At 48.5% G+C, this 18,376-nt stretch overlaps 1 protein-coding gene across 2 annotated transcripts in view; it reads right to left on the bottom strand.

Annotated features, from left to right (window-relative positions):
* LOC146202793 (sushi, von Willebrand factor type A, EGF and pentraxin domain-containing protein 1-like) overlaps positions 1 to 18,376 on the bottom strand; it is a 136,376-nt gene that overhangs the window by 106,724 nt on the left and 11,276 nt on the right. For both annotated transcript variants that reach the window (XM_084588340.1, XM_084588339.1), the window contains exon 2: positions 9,489 to 9,550. In XM_084588340.1, the coding sequence (XP_084444466.1) occupies positions 9,489 to 9,550 (62 nt within the window). The remainder of the gene's footprint in view (positions 1 to 9,488; positions 9,551 to 18,376) is intronic.

Genomic DNA, 18,376 nt, shown 5'->3' with positions numbered 1-18,376 from the left:
CGGCTGAGGGGCCTCACTGCCCGCGTGGCAGTCTCCTCGTACACCTGCACAGCTGTGACGTCTTCTGCACAAACGTCGACTTTGAAGGCATGCATTTTTTCATTCAGCACGCGCACACCGTCGTTGCAGGTTTTTAGTCCGCTCGTTCGACTTGAGTAGTTTACTTGCCTCAAGGCACAGCCTGATCTAAAATTCTCGTGCTTCCTTTTTATGCCGTGCTTCCTTTTTATTCGTTCCATGACGTCTCGTTGAAGCCCTTTTCTTTCCTCACCGGTGGAGTTCGCTGGCGGAGCTCCTGGTATCTTCCTGGAGGGTCGTTGGTTTTCTTGTAACCTCGAGGAAGAATCGATGGAGGAGCTTACATTGCCTCCCGGGTTTTGGCACCAAAAATCATAGAAGAAGGAGGGCAGACAACAGGACGCCTCTGACTACCTTTAATACCCGACAATTCGCTCGCTATCAATGTCCCAACCTGGCGCTCAGTCTCTGCGGCGCGCGCCCCTCACAAACCTCGTCTTCCTTCTCTTCGTTCTTATTGCAGATTCCTATGCGAATCTGCAACAGAAGGTATACGCTCAGTGCAAGGTGTTATGAGGATGTAATCAGCTCACGAAGAGAAGCTCTGCGAACACGATTGGTAGACGTGAACGATTTGTAGATAATTGGCAATTGTATTTAGCTTTTCCTACTTATAAATATTTTTTTTTTGCTTTTTTGTTTTGCGTGTTACCGAAGCCCTTATATAATACCCCCAATGGGGGCTTTTAAGGTAGTAAAGTGAAGTGCAGTGAAGTAATAAAACAGGTGTAAGAAATTTGGGCGCCAAACATGGACCTTGACTTGGAAGAAAGAGGAATAACTCAGGAAACAGCAACCAGATTACACACCCAGACGGAAGCCGTGGGGTCACCAAACGGACAGCTCTATAAAGCTTTCGCCTACTAGTGGGCTCCACAGCGAACGTGCAGGCGAGGAACGAGAGTGAAATAACGCACTTGGTCCTTCGCCCGCGCGGGACTTGGCAGATGCAAGGGCTTCCATTAGACATCGAACCGATTGGAAAGAAAGGCCCACTGACCCATTGCGAAAAAAAAAAAAAAAGAACAGTAATCGGAAGAAACGGTATGTACACGTGACTCGACAATCTAAATTTTGTTTTTCATCAGATTACTTAGGATTTTTTGCGCGCGAATAATCTCTTAGTACTTGATTCCCAAACTCTTTGAAAGCGGATTGAATGATGTTGGTTATTATAACGTGTATTGCACCATCCCGCAGCACAGAACCATTAAAGGAAAGGAAGAAAGCACTGGTACAGTACAGGACGTAAATTGCAGATAAATAGGGTGTAGTCAAATGAGTGTCCGAAGCAGGTTTTACAATCGGTAGCAGAGCAAATGTTGATAATAAAAAGGAACCTGAAGAAACCAGATAGGAGGCAGAATGGTGGTAAAAAGTACCCCGCCATATCACGCCACGCATGCGTCATAGTTTTCCATTCAAAGGAAAAGACAGCTGGCAAGCGCGATGTGATTGCAGTGTTTCAGCTGCAGTAAAGTTCAAAAGCGTGGGAAAAACCAAACGTCGCGAGACATGTCTATAGGTTGTTTCTGATCGGTAAACCATGAGATAATGTGCGTACAGGGCGCGATAGAGGTATTTTATTCAATTTCCTCGCCATGCAGCCGTCGTTACTTTATACCGACATTCAAATCGCTCAATGAGAGGAGTTATTACCAAACAATCGACTGGCCGCGGGCGTATCACTGTCGTCTGATATGTAGCATCCCAGGTAGCACAGTTAACCGGCCCTATATTGGAAATGTGCTGGCAGAACACGGGCCAAGGGCGGCACATTGTTGCCAGTATGTTTCTGATATTGGTCATGCCATTCTATAAGATGGTTACAACGGGCCAGGTATGCCATTGCTTGCTGACATTGGTACTATGCCTGGAAACCAGTGGTAAACATTGTCCATCTATGCTTGTGGCTCGCCAATATTTCGAATATGCTGTATGAGCTCGGCAACATTGCCCATGAGATTGATCGGTCTTCCAACATTTCATATACGTTCGTGTCGTTGGCAAATATTGGTCGCTTTCGCTCACGTAGCTATGACTGCCAGCATTTGATATACGTTTATATATGCTAGCAAATATTATTCGCTCGTTGAGATCGCGCTGCCAGCATGAGGTACATCCTGCCATATATTGATCAACATTACCCGGTTATTTAGCCAGACTGCTAGCGAGTGTTTATCAACGTTTTGCCTATAGACTGCAAACATCTCACGTATTTTCCAATGCACTTGTTAACAACACTTTTCCGTTGGCTTTTCCGAATGAGACTTTCCTCTACGATCTTCAGTGGTCCAAATTAGTCTTTACAGCTTTTAGGTAAACAATAAGCAACACATTGAACTTGCTCGTGTGTGTAGGTTATGCAACGAGGCGAACACAAATCACGGAAATAATTCTCGTCCGCCTTATCTGAAAGCGGTTCATGAACATATAGTATATCTATGCAGATAACGGGTTGACATCCCACACGTTCAGCTAACTGGAGTATTGTCTAAGCACGCGGCCGGAAATTTGATTGGGAAAGGGCAAATACATAACTATTTCTTCAATTGACTAGATAAAGACAGAGTTTATCAGTGCGAAAACACTCATTTATCCGTCCTACCTCACGAAAAAAAAGTTATCTTGTGCCTCAAACTACTCTCCATAGCAGTGCTTTCCTGACGTACGCGTCCGGCACCCCCCCCCCCCTCCAAAGAATAAACAGAGTCTTGGATTAAAGCCTGGGAATTCCTCGTGGAAAGCGAGTTGGGGCGACACCACCGAGATTTTAACAAGGCCTTTGCATCACCTTCTCTCCCATCAGCGAACGTCATGACAAGCGGATGAGCGATAAAGGATCAGCCACTGAATCTGCGCGTACAGGCTTGGGTAAAAGAGCGAGATGACATCATGTGACTCGACACAGATTCGCGCTCGCAACTTCATTTGCTCGTACTTTATCGCCATCCGCCTGTCGTGACGTAGGCTGCTGGAGTGCGCAGGCCTTGTTAAAATCTCGGTGGTGTCGGTTGGGGACCTTGTAGTTATCACTGTTTTTATTCTTAATTGCACCCAAAAGACTCTATGCTTACAGAATGTCAGCCGCTTTTGATTGACGCCACACGACAATTTTTTTTTTATTGCTTTCAAGGTTTCAGCGCGCAGGAACCAGTCAGCTATCGGTTCCATCACAAGTTTGATGACCTAAATATATCTTACAATGACTTCTTTAAATTATTCGCTGACTGGTCGTGCGTCAAGTTTTCCGTGATGCACCGCCATCTTACTTATCCATATAATGTGCCGACCCAACGCCATTTCAACGTCATGAGGAATACAGTCATTTTAAATCATGAGGTCCCTGAAGTTCTTGGTGTCAAGGCGAAACTCCTTCTAAAGGGGAGGATGGCAAGGAAGAAAACTACGTCTCCGCAGTCTATGAAAACACGCTTAATAGCTTCATTCACAATGGATGAAAAAAACAACGAAAACAGTAGATTTCCATGGCACAAAACCCCTTTCTCCTACGGCAACCCAGGTAGCACAAAGTGGGCTATGAAGGGTGGGCCCCGGTGGGCCCGATGTAGGCAATGCAGGACAGCCCCGGTGGGCTCAATGTGGGTGCTGCAAGAGGGGCCTACGTAGGCCCGAAGGGGGCTGTCGACAAAGCCCCAATGGGCCCCACTAGGGGCCGATGCAGGCAGCCTTTGCGGGGCTGCCCACATTTTTCCGGCATTGTTAAAAGGGCACATCCCGCCAACTCCCCGCGATGGCCCCACTTTGGACCGATTTGGGCAGCCGCTTTGGAGGAAAATTTTTTTTTATTTCAGTTAGCCCCTCAGATAATGACATAGGACCAATGCGGGTTCTATAGCGCTAGCCGCACTTGGGCTTACCCACATTATTCTCATAGGGGTCCGACGCAGGAAATTGATGGAAAGCCCTAGTCCAAGTTTTCCCAATCAATATTTATGCACATAATTAAGTAATTATTTTATACATGTCTGCACTTTCTAAACAGCCACAATATTAAATTTTACAATTATTCATAACATCCATCTAGCCGAAATGACTTCATGTACATCTTGTTCAGGCTATGGAGATGTGTGTTCTGAACAGCAATATTATGCTGAGAGTTGCAGGCTGTCCAAAGCAACCACATAAGAGGAAACAGTTAGCAATCAGTTTGTTTTAGTATTTGTAGCGCAATTTCCATGAGCGCGAGAGCTAAAGCCATGTAAATTTCTAATCGACTAAACATGGCAACAACTGCTATATAAATCATCTATAATAGTAATTTAGGGCAACATCTAATGCAAATAAAGGTTGGAAACAATGTTTACGCAATTGCACGCACGCCTTCTAGCCCCGTTACGGCCGATGTGGGACCTACAGCGGTTTTGTGTGGGCAGCCCCAATTGGGCTGGGTGTTGGCTTTGAACCTAAATCCCACTTGCTGTTGCACGTGCCTTCAAATTCCCCACAAGGGACCAATTTTGGTATCATGCGGGCCCTCCCGCCTTCCAGCCCCATTACGGCCCATGTGGGATATAAAGCAGTTTTATGTGGGCAGCCCCAATTGGGCTGGACGTTGTTTTTGAACCTAGAGCCCACCTGCTGTAGCACGGGCCTTCAAAGTCCCCACAAAGGACCGATTTTGGTACCATGCGGGCACGCCCGCCTTCCAGCCCCATTACAGCCTATGTGGGACCTAAAGCGGTTTAGCTAAGGCTGCCTCATTTGGGCTTCACGAGGGCTTACCCAAATTGAGCCCTTATTCATATTTCACCTGCCCTCAAGTAACCTACAAGGGACCGATTGGGGCAGCACGTGGGTATGTCCGTTTTCTTGCCCCTCTACGGCCGATGTTGGTCCCACAAAGATTTAATGGCGGCGGCCTCATTTCGGGTCTATGAGGGCTTTCCCATATAAAGCCCACATTTAGGTTGGATTGCCCTCAAATATCTGGCAAGGGACCCTTGTGGTCTGGATGCAGGAATGTGCTCTGCATTAGCCCAAGAAACGCCGCTATGGGACCTATGCGGGAGGAGCAGGGGCAAGCCCAAATGGGGTTTGCCCACTTTTGCCCCATCGGGGACCGATGCAGGTTTTATGATGGTTGCCCCAGCCCCACTTGCCTACATCGGACCTACTGGGGCCCCACATTCTGTGCTACTTGGGAACGCTTTAGTCAGCAAAGTCCCTCTATGATGGAGTTTTGTACGTACTGCTAGCATCGCCTAGTGACCATCGCACCAATCTTTTAGTAAGACGACTGTGTTTACCGCGGCTGAAGGCGCGGAAGGGAGGCTAATTTATTGCGTAACCGGGGACATGCTGCAGCGTTCACAAATTTTCGGCTGCACTAAAAAAGGTGCTCTGTGTCCAACACAGAGTCCGTAGTCGAAAAAGAGTCGGCACAGCTGCATTTATGCTTCTGGACAGTACTTATCATGTTTCATAACTTAGGTTAGCCCATCGTATCGTACGCGTAAATGGCGTTTTCCTTATTCGATTTTTTGTTTAAAGCGCAGCCCATTGGCGCCCGTTTCTGGGTTTCGCGTCGACGTCGGCCTCGTAACCAGCTCCAATTCCTATCAGCCCCCCAGCTCAGCCCCCCTCTTCCTGCATGGCGCAGATCGCGCTTGTTATCTGATTGCTGCGCGCGCTCCCCCGTTCGCCGCTGCTTATACCCTTGCGCCGTCGGCTGAAGGTTAGGAGGCATCGCATGGCTGTTCCCAAGCTTGCCGGACCCAGCAAGGCCTTGCCGTTCCTACGCCCCGTCCCCCCATCCCGACCACAAGACACGACGAAGGAGAGACTGACCCGAGACGGGGCCACACATGACCACTATAAACAAGGAGAGACGCGAAGATTATATGCGACCCCACTGACCAGATGTGCCGATCAAAAACCCCACGACCCGAGACACCACTACACTTCAAGACATCCTTTCCTGCCTATGCCATGTGGTGCGTGCCTGGGCCTCCGCCGTCGAGTCGTGGCAACGTGTGGCCCGAGAGTGTCCTCGGCCAAGGTTCATTAGCTTTCTCATCTTCTTCAAGCATCCAGACACGCCCATCATCATGCCATGGAATTATCAACATCGGTAAACTTCCTCGTCCACGATCGGGACGATCGCTCGGTGGCCCCGGGTCATGTTAAAGACGAGCAAGAAGAAGCGGGCAGTGGCGCGGTCAGGAGCGCTCGCGCTAGGCCCGCCAACAATTCATTAAACGTCATCTCACTGTTATCAAACACCTTCTTTCTGTCTTCTGTTCTACTGTTTTCATCGGCTTGCCGCCACGTAACAATATATCGCTCCAGGAGCACTAAAGCGTTTTTTTAGTTACTAGATGATTTAGTTTGGCTGCTTGCACATCCCTAAAAACGATCATGCATTATTTGTTTCAGGGTACGTATCAATGGATCTCTGACAATTAGGTAGATTTACTTCACTTCAAACAGAACTTGCCTTTTGTAAAAATCAAGCTTAATTGCATCTGCGTCACGAGGAATGTGTTAATTAATTCAAATATGCTTCAAACTGAGGCATCGCTAAGTCTTTTTCTTGGTCGCGAAGTTCTCTAAGCCTATATTGGTCGCAGCGGGAGCACTGGGGGCGGGGGGGGGGGGGGGGGGGGGGGTATACAATGTATGGTGGTGCTCATTACAGCGTTAAATTATGCCGACCGCAGAGATTTCATATTGTGCGAAGAGCAATTCACAGTAGCAACATTTTTTTCTTTGCATTAATTTTTTTGCATTCATCAGTAGTGACAGCACTGACGCCAGCCATTGATTTCATCGATGCTGTTCATTCTGGGCCCGTAATGATGGAGATTGCGTGCTGAGGCTAAGGACAATACAAGGCGTAGCAACTCTCTCCTATGTTCTGACATAGAAGGTCACCGACACCTTAAGCCCGTCATTTATCAACATGACAATAACGGCTACTGAATTGCTTGCAGTGCCACCAAAGCGAGCTTTTAAATGCATGATTAGGTGCCGATCTTAGTGTTATTCACTTCGAAGAACAAATTAAAAGACAATTCAATCCATGCAAGGCTGATCACGCCCCGCCGGAAACCGGCAAATATCAAAAAGCGACCGCAGGGCTTTTGCGAAAGCAACACTACGCCAGCCAGCTCGGCACGTTGTGTATGCTCGTATGCCGTATCCATAAAGGCAGGCGCAATGAAACCGTGGCAGGAGCTGCCGACTTGGATATCTCGTCTCACATGGGACGGGTATGTCAGAATCAGCCTGCCAGGACCTTGGTATTCACGTTACCTCTATAGGCCACTAACGCACGTTCATACGCGGCCTCAGTCATTATAGTTCATCAAAAGTGCAGTAAATAAATATTGCACATTCTCAATCCGCCAAGCGCGAGTGACACGAGGACATTTACCTGAATATTGACATCGCATTAAGGTCGTTTTACTGTGATGTGACATTTCGCCTCCAGTATCGATGCTTCATCGCAGCTAAATCATATCTACTCAAAAGCGTGCATGTATTTTGCTCAATTCGCAGCTTATCGTGATAAAAAGAACTCAGGACAACAGTTTTACTTTAAAGCTACGCGTAGTAAGCATGCACCGGTCCCTCTAAATTGCGGTTATTCAGAACAATAACGCTGACACATCAGCGCTATGCGCGAAAGAGAATGCTTACGATGAGCTGACCGGCGCAGCAGCCCCGGCAACTCGCCTGGGCGTTCCCTGTGCAGCGCAAGTTCCCGATAGACCAACACCGATCTGTGACGTAAGCGCGATGCGGTGGCGCTTCTGTCGCCAGGCTGGGTCGGTTGGGGGTGAAAACTAGCTTTAGCGCCCATAGAAACACATGGACCCGAAAAATTTCAAAGCAATTTTCTAATTTCACGGCGCACCTATGATCTCGTTACTCGGTACAGAGCAACCATGAACATCCTATAACAGATCACGAAAGGACGAAATCTCATAAACGAGGCGAAATATTTGTAAAATACCGCGAAACGTATTCGGGTGCGAGTTGGGAGGGCGACCCATAGAAACGCATGTAAACACAACTTACCGCAACATTTTACTCGGTTCAGCAGCGTTGAACCTTTCTAATTTTTTGGTGAACGTCTTGTATCACGCCCCGACATCATGTTGCATAGCACACTACATTCCTTTGCAAGTACTGGACGTCTGACGACTGACGGGACCGTTCACAGCACGATAAACTGACCGCGCACAGTTGCAGACGGCAATGCACCACCGGCGCTGTCGATAGCAGACGCTCCGAAGAGCTGGAGGCGGCTGCGGTGGGTATCGCCAGCTGCGCTGTCGTCTGCTGCAATGCGCGACTCTCCTTCAGTCCGTATTGTCGTACGGCGTTTGACAACTGCATTTTAAATGTAATTCTGTCTAGGATGTATCACTTGATGGACAGTATCATCAAGCTAATTTACTCCATGCGGTAGCATGTCAGATTGTAAACAAAACTACGTGATTCGTTACATGAGCATTTTGGGGCGTCTGGATTCACAACATAGATTATTCGAGGAGTTTTAAAAGTAGGCCGCCTACGCAATGACGCAGCATACTTCTTCAAAGCGCTGGCCAATGTTTAAAGACCGGCCACCACTTCTGGTGCTCGGCGAAACGAGAAAAATGTTGCAGTAAGTTGCGTTTACTTGTGTTTTTATGGGCCGCCCTCCCAACTCGAATCCCCGTACGTTTCGCGGTTTTTTAAAAATACTTCGCCTCGGTCACGAGATTTCATACTTTCAGGATCTGTTCTAGGATGTTCACGGTTACTTTGCACCGAATAAGGACATCATAAGTGTCTCGTGAAAATAAAAAACTGCTTGGAAATGTTTCGGTTCCATGTATTCCTATAGGCACTAACCCTATTTTTCACCCCCAGTCGGCTGCGACGCCGTGAGCGCCCCCTTTGTTTGTAAACACGGTGTTGGTCTATAGCGCATACTCAAGCTCAAAATAAGTGATAAGGAAAAGAATAGCGAAGTGCCAAAATGTATAGTGTGGCTATAAGAAATCATTCTTACATACACGTTTGGAAGAGGTGCCAAAATGTATTGTGTGGATATACGAAATCATCCTTACATGCGCGCTTGGAAGAGGTGCCAAAAGGTATAGTGTGGCTATACGAAATCATCCATACATACACGCTCAGAAGAGGCGTCAAAATCTATAGTGTGACTATAAGAAATCATCCTTACATACAGGCTTAGAAGATGTGAAAAAATGTAGTGTGGTTATACGAAATCATTTTTACATACACGCTTGAAAGAGGTGCCAAAATGTATTGTGTGGATATACAAAATCATCCTTACATACACGCTTGGAAAAGGTGCCAAAATGTATAGTGTGACTATAAGAAATCACTATTACATACACGCTTGGAAGAGGGATCGAAAAACAAATTACCTGTCCAACACGCATGAGGCGCTTTACAATGGTGCCAACGACATCAGGCACGATGCATTTCTCTGAAAGCAGAAACAGTAGAGCAATTAGTTCATTGTGAAAACATGCCTGACATTCTGAGTTTTAGGAATAGAAATGTCGCAATCATACAAAACGATCGGTTCTATGTTCTATGCAATGGGCTGCTTTATTCATTAAAACAAAAATGACAACAGCCTGTGAATGCATTCCCTTGTGTCATCGAATTAGGATCATAAAAAAAAGCCTTAAAGAAAATATATACAATGTCCCAGACTGACGTGTTTCCGTGAATGAAACAATCAGTTTTGCAGAAAATGAGTGAATTCTAGTTGTGACCGTAGTCTGGCATTACGTGGCCTCCACCCGAATGCCTCACTTTTTTGGCGCATTTATCAAATCCTCAAAAATGCAAGCTGACGGCGCACAGAGAAGCGCACCTGCTGTAGGATAAGCTCGCCTGTGCGCGTGCAGCAATGGCTGCAGTTCAATCGCGGTGCGGTTGCTACAGCGTCCCCAGATGGTAGGCGCCAAGCTACAACGCCCTAACGCCCCATAAGATGGCACTTCCTCTCATAGGCATGCGCAAGGTTCAGTATTTAGGAGCTTATTGTCGTTCTTCAGCTTGTCGTCGCAAAATATTTGGTACAGGTGCGGAACAGCTCTTTATCGTCCTGGCCCCAAGCTGCGGAGTCTCATGGCTTGTGTCGTGGTCTTCGGTGAGCTGCTAATGGTTCTTGCCTGCCGGCACTGCCTAAGCCTGCCTGCTCGAATCTTGCCTCATGTAGTACAGCTATCCCGAATGATGTGTTCTCTCGTTACTGCTTCCCCTGGCAACCTCGCTACCCATTCGCCTGCTTACCAGAAACTTCTTCCGATGATCAGCGCATCGTTGAACACATCACTACGCCAGATCTTGAAGACTTTTCTCTCCGCACGCCTTCATCTTAGATTTAGCGCAGTCCGAGAGGTCGCAACGTTTTTCGCGGTCTCGCGCACGGATTGACGCTGAATCTTGCCATCTGATCCGCCAAAAGCCGCACCGCTTGTCGCCGTCAGAGTGCAAGGTCATCACCGAGCAAGTCCAAGAAATGTTGAACACGACCGTAACTCAGGAGTCGTCCAGTCCTTGGGCAGCTTCCGCGATAGACGGAACATAGGTTCTGCATCGACTACCGTAGCCTCAACTCAATCACTAAAAAGGATGTGTATCCTCTCCCGCGCATCGACAACGTCATAGATTACCTTTTCTCCGCGTCTTATTGCTCTTTAGTTTGCGATCGGGGTGTTGGCAGATTCCAGCGGACCCTACGGAAAAGGAAAAAACTACATTCGCTATGTCAGACGGCCTAATTTAATTTAATGCGATGCCCTTGGGCCTCTGTAACTCGCCAGCCACATTTAAATTATTTATGGAAACAATACTTTGTGACCTCGTGTGGGAAATCTGCACGTGTTACTCAGACGATGTTGTTATTTTTGGCCAGACATAACACGGCGACTCGCTATTGTTCTCGGCTGCCTGCGGAAGGCTGGGCTTGTCCTGAATTCTAAAAAAATTACAAGAGTTCAACGCTGCTGAACCGAATATTGAGCGAAAGCATTAGCTGCGGGTGACCGAGCGTTCTTCTTCCTCAATCCACATATAAAGCCCCGCTTTAGCCAAGCCGCATCCTTAGTGGCCTATAGGGGTAACGTGAATGTCAGGGTCCTAGCAGGCTGATTCTCACATCACCGCCCCATTTGAAACGAAAAACCAAATTTGGCAGCTCCTGCCAACTGAGCCGCGGCTTCGACCACGCCAGGCCGACCGCCTTAGTTGGGAGCACATCTCTCGCTTTTGTGTCACGTGGGGAGTGGCATCACAGCATCACGTGGGTAAGACGTGGATACCGCCACGCTACGCCAACCGCTTGAGCTGGTAGCCCAGCTCTCACCCTAGTGTTGCGTGGGATTTGACGTCACAGTGTCACGTGGGTCTACCGCCGCTCTATGTTGAAGGCTCGAAATCTAGAGTAGTATTGCTTTCGCAATAAAAGTATCATTTTGGCTAACGTCAAGCGCTGGAACTCGGACATTTCCTCGATTGTGACTATGTTTGGCCCGATCCACAGAAGACTACTGCAGTTTCTGCCTCCAACGACCCCAGACTCAAAAGGAGCTCCGCATGTTTTTTCGGTCTGTGTTCTTACTTTCGACGGTACATCCTGCGATTTGCCGACGTATTCTTCCCTCTGACGTGCTTTCTCCAAAAGGACGTCCCTTTCTACTGGACCTCAGACTGTAACGCGTCTTTTCACCACTTGAAGTGTTTACTTATGTCACATCCCATACTCCGGCACTTTACCCCCTCCGCTCCCACGAAAGTCTACACTGACGCAAGTGGGATTGGTGTCTGTGCTGTGCTTGTATGACATTCAGAAACCGACGAGCATGTAATTGCTTATGCTACCTTAGCAATCCTGAGCATAACTACACAGTTACGGAGCAGGAGTGTCTGGCTGTAGTTTTTGCCGTTCAGCAATTTCGGTGCTGCCTCTATGGACGCCATTCCACGGTTGTGACAGACCATCATGCCCTAGTTGGCTCGTCAATGTTCCTGACGCATCTGGTCGTCTGGCATGCTGGGCCTTTCGTCTGCAAGGGTACGAGTTCATTTTATTGGGAAAACAATACTACTCTAAGTTTCGAGCCTTCAGCGTAGCGCGGCCGGTAGCCACGTCCTACCCCCGTGACGCTGTGACGTCACACCCCACGTGGGCTGGCAGGAGCTGCCAACTTTGGTCTCTCGTTTCACATGGGACGGTTATCTAAGAATCCGCCTGCTAGGACCCTGGCATTCACGTTACCCCTATAGGCCACTAAGGCATGTCCATACGGCTTGGTTAAAGCGGGGCTTTATATGTGGGCTGAGGAAGATGAAAAAGAGAAGAAGAACGCTCAGTCACCCTAAGTTGATGCTTACGCTCAATATTTGGTTCAGCAGCGTTGAACCCTTGTATTTTTTTCTTACAAGAGTGACCAAAAACACGCCGATGCACTGTCTTTCACGTCTTCCCCTTCCTACGACCGAATGTGACTGCCGACTTCGATCACTGCATTGCCTCCGCCGTGCGTGAGTTTCCCGATATCTGGGCTCTGCGGACTGTGCAAGCGACCAATATAAGCCTTGAGCCACTGCTTGCGGCTGCACGGGATTCCACAGTTACCAAACCGTTTTGTTTCCGTGATGGCCTCCTGTACAAAATGGCGCACTGAAACACTAGCATGAATTTTCTACTCGTGGTTCCCGAGAGATACCGCTCGTGCGTCTTGCGTGTGATTTACAACAACCCCACTTCTGGTCACCTGGGTCTGCGCGAACGCTGCAACATGCTCGTGACCGGTTTTATTGGCCAAAGATGCGCCAGACGACTGAGCGATATGTGGTCAGCTGCCCTGAGTGCCAGCGGCATAAATTCCCTACGTCCATGTCACCAGGCCTGCTGCATCCTGTGACTCCACCACGCGGTGCTTTCGAGGAATTCGGAATCGATCTTATGGGTTCCTTCCCGAAGCTTTCCAATGGAAATCGTTGGATCGTGGTTTGTGCAGGATTATCTCCCCCGCTACTGTGAAATGCCCGCTGTTTCTTCAGCCACCGCTCACCATATGTCCCTGTTTTTGCTTCGTTCAGTCATCCTGCACCTTTAATCTCCGCTAGTGATAATCAGTGACCGAGGTCGCCAGTTTACGGCAGATGTCGTGGAAGAGTTTCTCCGTTTATGCGCGTCCCATTTTTGACACTCCACACCATATCGTCTTCAAACCAACGGTTTCACAGAGCGCGCCACCGCACACAACGTCAAGCTGCTATTTGTGTGTATCGCATTTGACCACAAGATCTGGGATACCATACTGCCATTTATAATGTTTACCTTCAGCACTGCAACACATGAGACAGTTCGTTAATTCTTCTCTATGCCCGTGCTCCTTGTTATTTTCTAGGCATCATTCTTCTCTACTCCGTCCATGACGAACCGTGCATGGCTGGAACTCTTTGTCAGGTCAAAGCTCAGCGCCTCACCGGTTTGCGGAATCTCGCTTCGCAAGGGCGTTCCAAAGCTCGGTACGATAGCCGGCACTGTCATGTGTCTCACGCCCTTGGAGACTTGTGGCTTTGGCGACCTCTCCGAAAGCGCTGTTTAGCCTAGAAAAATTGGCGCATTAAGTTGGTTCTTACGCTTTCATCAACCGTGCCAGCTACCTAAACTACATGACCGCAAGCGGTCGTCGCTTAGGCACAACGGAAGTCACCCATTTCGCCTGGATGAATTCCTTGTCCCTCTCATGAGAACGACTACCTCGCTAGGGGGAGGGGGTGGATCGTCTTCAGCTATCCAGGGAGAAATGTAGCAGTCTTGAAGAAGTTTAGAAGAGCAGCAGTAGCAAAAGACAAGGATGAAGACGTCGCGAGAAGCTCTCGTGCCGGACAAGCAGCCGTTGACCAGTTGAGCTTTCTGTCTTCTCAATCTGTTCGGCGGTGCTCAGACAGTAAACTCCGTTGTAAGAATATTATTTCCTTCCGAGATCGGGATGATCTCTCAGTGTACTGAGGTTTTGTGCTGTACTAGAAGACGATAAGTAGTAAATCTCATGGGAAGCAGTGCTTTCCCCAGGCCGTTAGCTCTTAAATTGCATTCCAGACAGAACGACCCATTGACTCAATATTGTTATTGAGTTGGCATTGTCCGGCCCAACGTAAGACCAGTACATTGACAACATAGGTTACCAATATGGGGAAAAGGGTTTGTGCCGCCTAAGATCATCATCTATAGACAATTATAGTTTCGATTCATGTACGCGGTCATCTTAAGAGGGCGATGACAGGGTCGTTCGATGTATTGCCGTTTTATACTTCTGTGAATAATATATAAGTCTGTGATTCTACTCGCAAACCTTTAGTGCATAGCGCGCTTCGCATATTAAACAATGCGATAGAAATAGGAATAAGAAACTCAACACACCGAGAGAGACTGCCATTTTGTTTGAAATGCTCGTGTGACGTCACAGAGAATAGGTCTGCAATGCAGGCTGCAATATCAAAGTACACGTCTCTTCTTTTGTGGGCGATTGACACAGTGATCGTACCTTATGCAGAAATGCTTGATGAAGATGTTACTTCACAAAAGCGATATAGAGTAAAATATGTTTTCTTCAGCATAAGACACGGTTCGGTTCCTAGCTCATCGACGCACTGATCTGTCGCATTACACCGGCGACGAAGCCTGCACGACCAACGGTCGCCTATCGCCGTAATGTGAGGTTTTCCACCCCGATACGTAGACTGGACTGATCAGCGGACGTTCTCCTGATCTGTTTTGGTCGACCAGAGGTCGAGCGAGAACTTGATACCCGCTGAGTTAATGACCTGAATAGCTGCGCTTGTCTGTAGCTTAACCACGTGTTAGAAAAAGGAAAACAAGAAGCTACACTTTATACCTTCCTCCTTCTAATCAGCAATGACTTTGGCCAGAAAGTTCAGTTGGCGAAAACTGCCGGCCAAAGCGAGTACGTGGGGTTCGGGTGTAGTTTCGGCGATTACGGAGCACGCATTCAGCAGCTTTAGCGGTTGCATGCGGCCGTCGAGTGTAGTTCTGCCAGTAGCGACCCTAAATCGACGACTGTTTACATCAGAATGCGCGTGCGAATTGAGCGGGAAGCATCGATGTATACGAGACCCTGTCTGGCGAGCGTAGCCAGAAGCCGTCGGCGCCGCTTGTGGGGGTACCCGGCGCAGGCAAGGGACGAGCATCCACTGCGCTTCTTGCAGCGCTGTTGTAGGTTGTAAACAAATAAAGGTACAACTGGTATGAAAAGAAATGGATAGTTTTCATATTGCCAGCCCAGCTTGCATTTTATGCCGTGCGACGAACGAGCAGCATACGTCCACTTATATGCAAACGCTCTGTAAGCAGACAGTTAAGCTAGGGGGGGGGGGGGGGGGGGGCAGTACTTGTAATCAGTGAACCGGTGCATTCCTGCGAGAGTTAGGGCTCACACACTAAATACTAAACGGTGCATGTTTACGTTGAAGCACTCACGATTAACTTCCTGAACAAGCACGAGAAAGATGTAAGGTTAGGCTCGGCAGACGGTCGCAGCTCGCTCGCGCGCTGCTGCGGTGTAGACAAGACGGAGAACGGCGGCGGCTGGGAGGCTTTTGCTCGGTGCGGGCAGTGAAGCCCATTCGAATCGCGTAGAGTCTTGCGATTACGGGCCTGAAGCGGCGGCGGCGGCGCTGGCGCATGCTCTCGTGGGCTGGCCGTGGCGAGACTGAACATAGTTTTGCAAAAATGCTTTCCCAGCCGAAAATAATTTAGTTTGACTAACACGCGCGTATAACAGCACGTCAAGAGGTACCGCTTCGTTCAAAAGTTTTGTCTGCTTCTCTAATGTCGCAAAGTGTTCTCTCGCGTCAACGTATGCTAGTTTTCCCTCTTCGTTTTTGGGCCGAAAGACCGCCGGGCAATGGCTCAGCACTCAACAACACAACGCCAACCCCTCCCCTCTTTCGCGGCGCACACGGCGCCAGGAAACATTGGACATGTCGCTTTTTATATGCGGGAGCACTTGTTGTTAAAACAAGCTAACTCTCATAACGTGCAAGTAATGTGCTCCTGATTGTGTGCTTAAATAACACAGCATGAGCCCATTCATTTCGGCCTCTACGACAATCTCTAGACAGAAGCCCAAAACAAGTCCTAGGACTACTAAGGTCGCATATTATAGTGCAGGCTTCTGAAAAAAAAAAAAAAAAGTGAACGTGCAAATAAAATATTTTTGGTGAAGAAAAAAAAAAGCTAGCTCTCAGCGACTGCCGTCCACGGCGTGCATGCAAGAGTGCAGCTGACTCCACGAAAAGCAGACGACATGGGGTTGATATGTCGTTGTGGCATCAGCGGTTAATGGTAGCCAGACCAGGAAGCTACGTTCTAATTAATCAAGGATTCAGTCTAAAAATATATACTGCACAGAATGAGCTCAAATTTCGAGAAATTATATATAATTTAAGGTGTGTGGAGTTAAATGAAGTAATCAGTTCAAGCTCAAATGTTGGCTGTCATGACCTCTTTAAAGTTGATGGCGGCGCAACGGGGAGGAAAGCGCGGCCCACTTCTGTCCGGGTTAATTCGACAAACCTGCTCCATGGAGAGGAGAGCACGGCCCACATCCATGCCGCTAATTCGATGAACCTCCTCAGCTTTGGAAGTCGAGGTGTAGGTGCGAGGAGGAAAGCCTCCGCTTCTTTTCTCTCGATCTATCTACCTCTTTTCCCTCTCTTCTGTCTATCCCTTTTGAATTTCGAACCCCGCGACTGTTGCATCGCTCGTCGCCGGCGTCATTTGAACGGTATGTGCTTGTTTTGGGACTTCCACCAGCCGTGTTGCCGTTGGTTCGCAGACTTTGTGTTTCCGGTCACTTTGTCGTGTTAATATTTCACGTGCTCGTAATTTCATCATGTCAGTGCAACGGCAGCTATAGCAGTGTTCGATTTTGGGCCCGTGACGTTCGAAATCTGTCCCTTTCTCGTGAAGCGCCGGCCCACGCCTTTTAAGATTCCTATGAATCATTGAAGGGCAGCGCGTAGCTTTGGACGGCGCCGCTCTTGCATCGTTTCTTCTGCACATTGTTCGGATACAACTCGAATCGACACCCAGAAGAGCCAGTACACATTGGGAGACAGTGGACGAGCACATCAAGGCGAGTGCACACAGTGACCTTTCACCCGTACAGGATTATGTATTTTATGTATGCTGCGTTTTCGCGAATGTCGCCCTATTTTTAGAACAGAGATTTTGAATCATATGCATGAATGTTTCTGCGTGATGAAACTGATGCTTTCTGGGGATCTTTCAGCTAGTTTCATTAACACCAAAGATGCTGGCGATTAAAAATGGCGCTCCTCCTCTCTCCCCTCAACTCAACACTCCGAGACACCAGAAAAAAAAAAAAAGAAGAAAACAGCTCGGGAACTCCATCCCGCTAGCCCCGCTCACGAAGCGTAATCAGGTGACGCTCGGTTCTCAAACTTCCGGCTGCCGCGCCGGTTTTCCCGAGCGTCGCCCACGCATTCACGGTCTCTGCCTTTCCCGTCTGCGTTTGCATAGCTTTCAACCTTGTCTGTTGTCTTCCTGGGCCACCGGTTTCTTCAGTTTCTTGACCTCTCGGAATTGTGTGCGACAGCAGCCCGAACGACTCAGATCGTTCGCGAACGCATACCTGCAGGTGGGAGTCCACACATACCGGCGGCCGCCGAGGAGGGAGCACTTTCCTTCATATCCCTGTCCCATTCAGCGCAAATTAGCGTGCACTCCTGCCGAGCACGGCTTTCTACAAGACCGCTTTCATCTCTCGCGCGGCCTGGGGTCAGTCTCTTTGGTACGGTCTTCTGCTGTTTGACCAACGGCGGCCGGTGACCCCTCGCGGAGTTGACGCGATATCATCGACTCTGTATACGCGATGCGCAAAACGCCGACAACGCCGCCTGTTGCCAAAGCAGCAAAGCGTAGGCGGGCTCGGTCGGGCGCTGTTCACGTCAGCGTCTATGCGCGCGCGTCGTGTTTTCGTCGTTGGTCGCGGTTTAACAGATATAACGTCGCTGTCAACCTTGTGCAATGTCCAGGAAACATTGCTGCGTAGTTGGTCTTTCGAACACACATAAAACCTTGCCAAAAACACGTTTGTATAAGTTTCAGTGATGCATCTTCACGAGAACGACGGGGGCCGTGAATCGCGGCTGTTTGACGCAGAAAGCAAGCAATCGCCCCGAATGACATTTGTTCAGGTTAATGTCATTTTTTCGACGCGCTGCTACACGATCAAAGCTA

The sequence above is a fragment of the Amblyomma maculatum genome, chromosome 1 (genome assembly GCF_055883805.1).
Source record: "Amblyomma maculatum isolate TAMU_Amacu chromosome 1, ASM5588380v1, whole genome shotgun sequence".
NCBI classification, from domain to species: Eukaryota; Metazoa; Arthropoda; class Arachnida; order Ixodida; family Ixodidae; genus Amblyomma; species Amblyomma maculatum.
The sequence above is the reverse complement of the archived record's forward strand: the minus strand, read 5'-3'. Positions and strand labels throughout refer to the sequence as shown.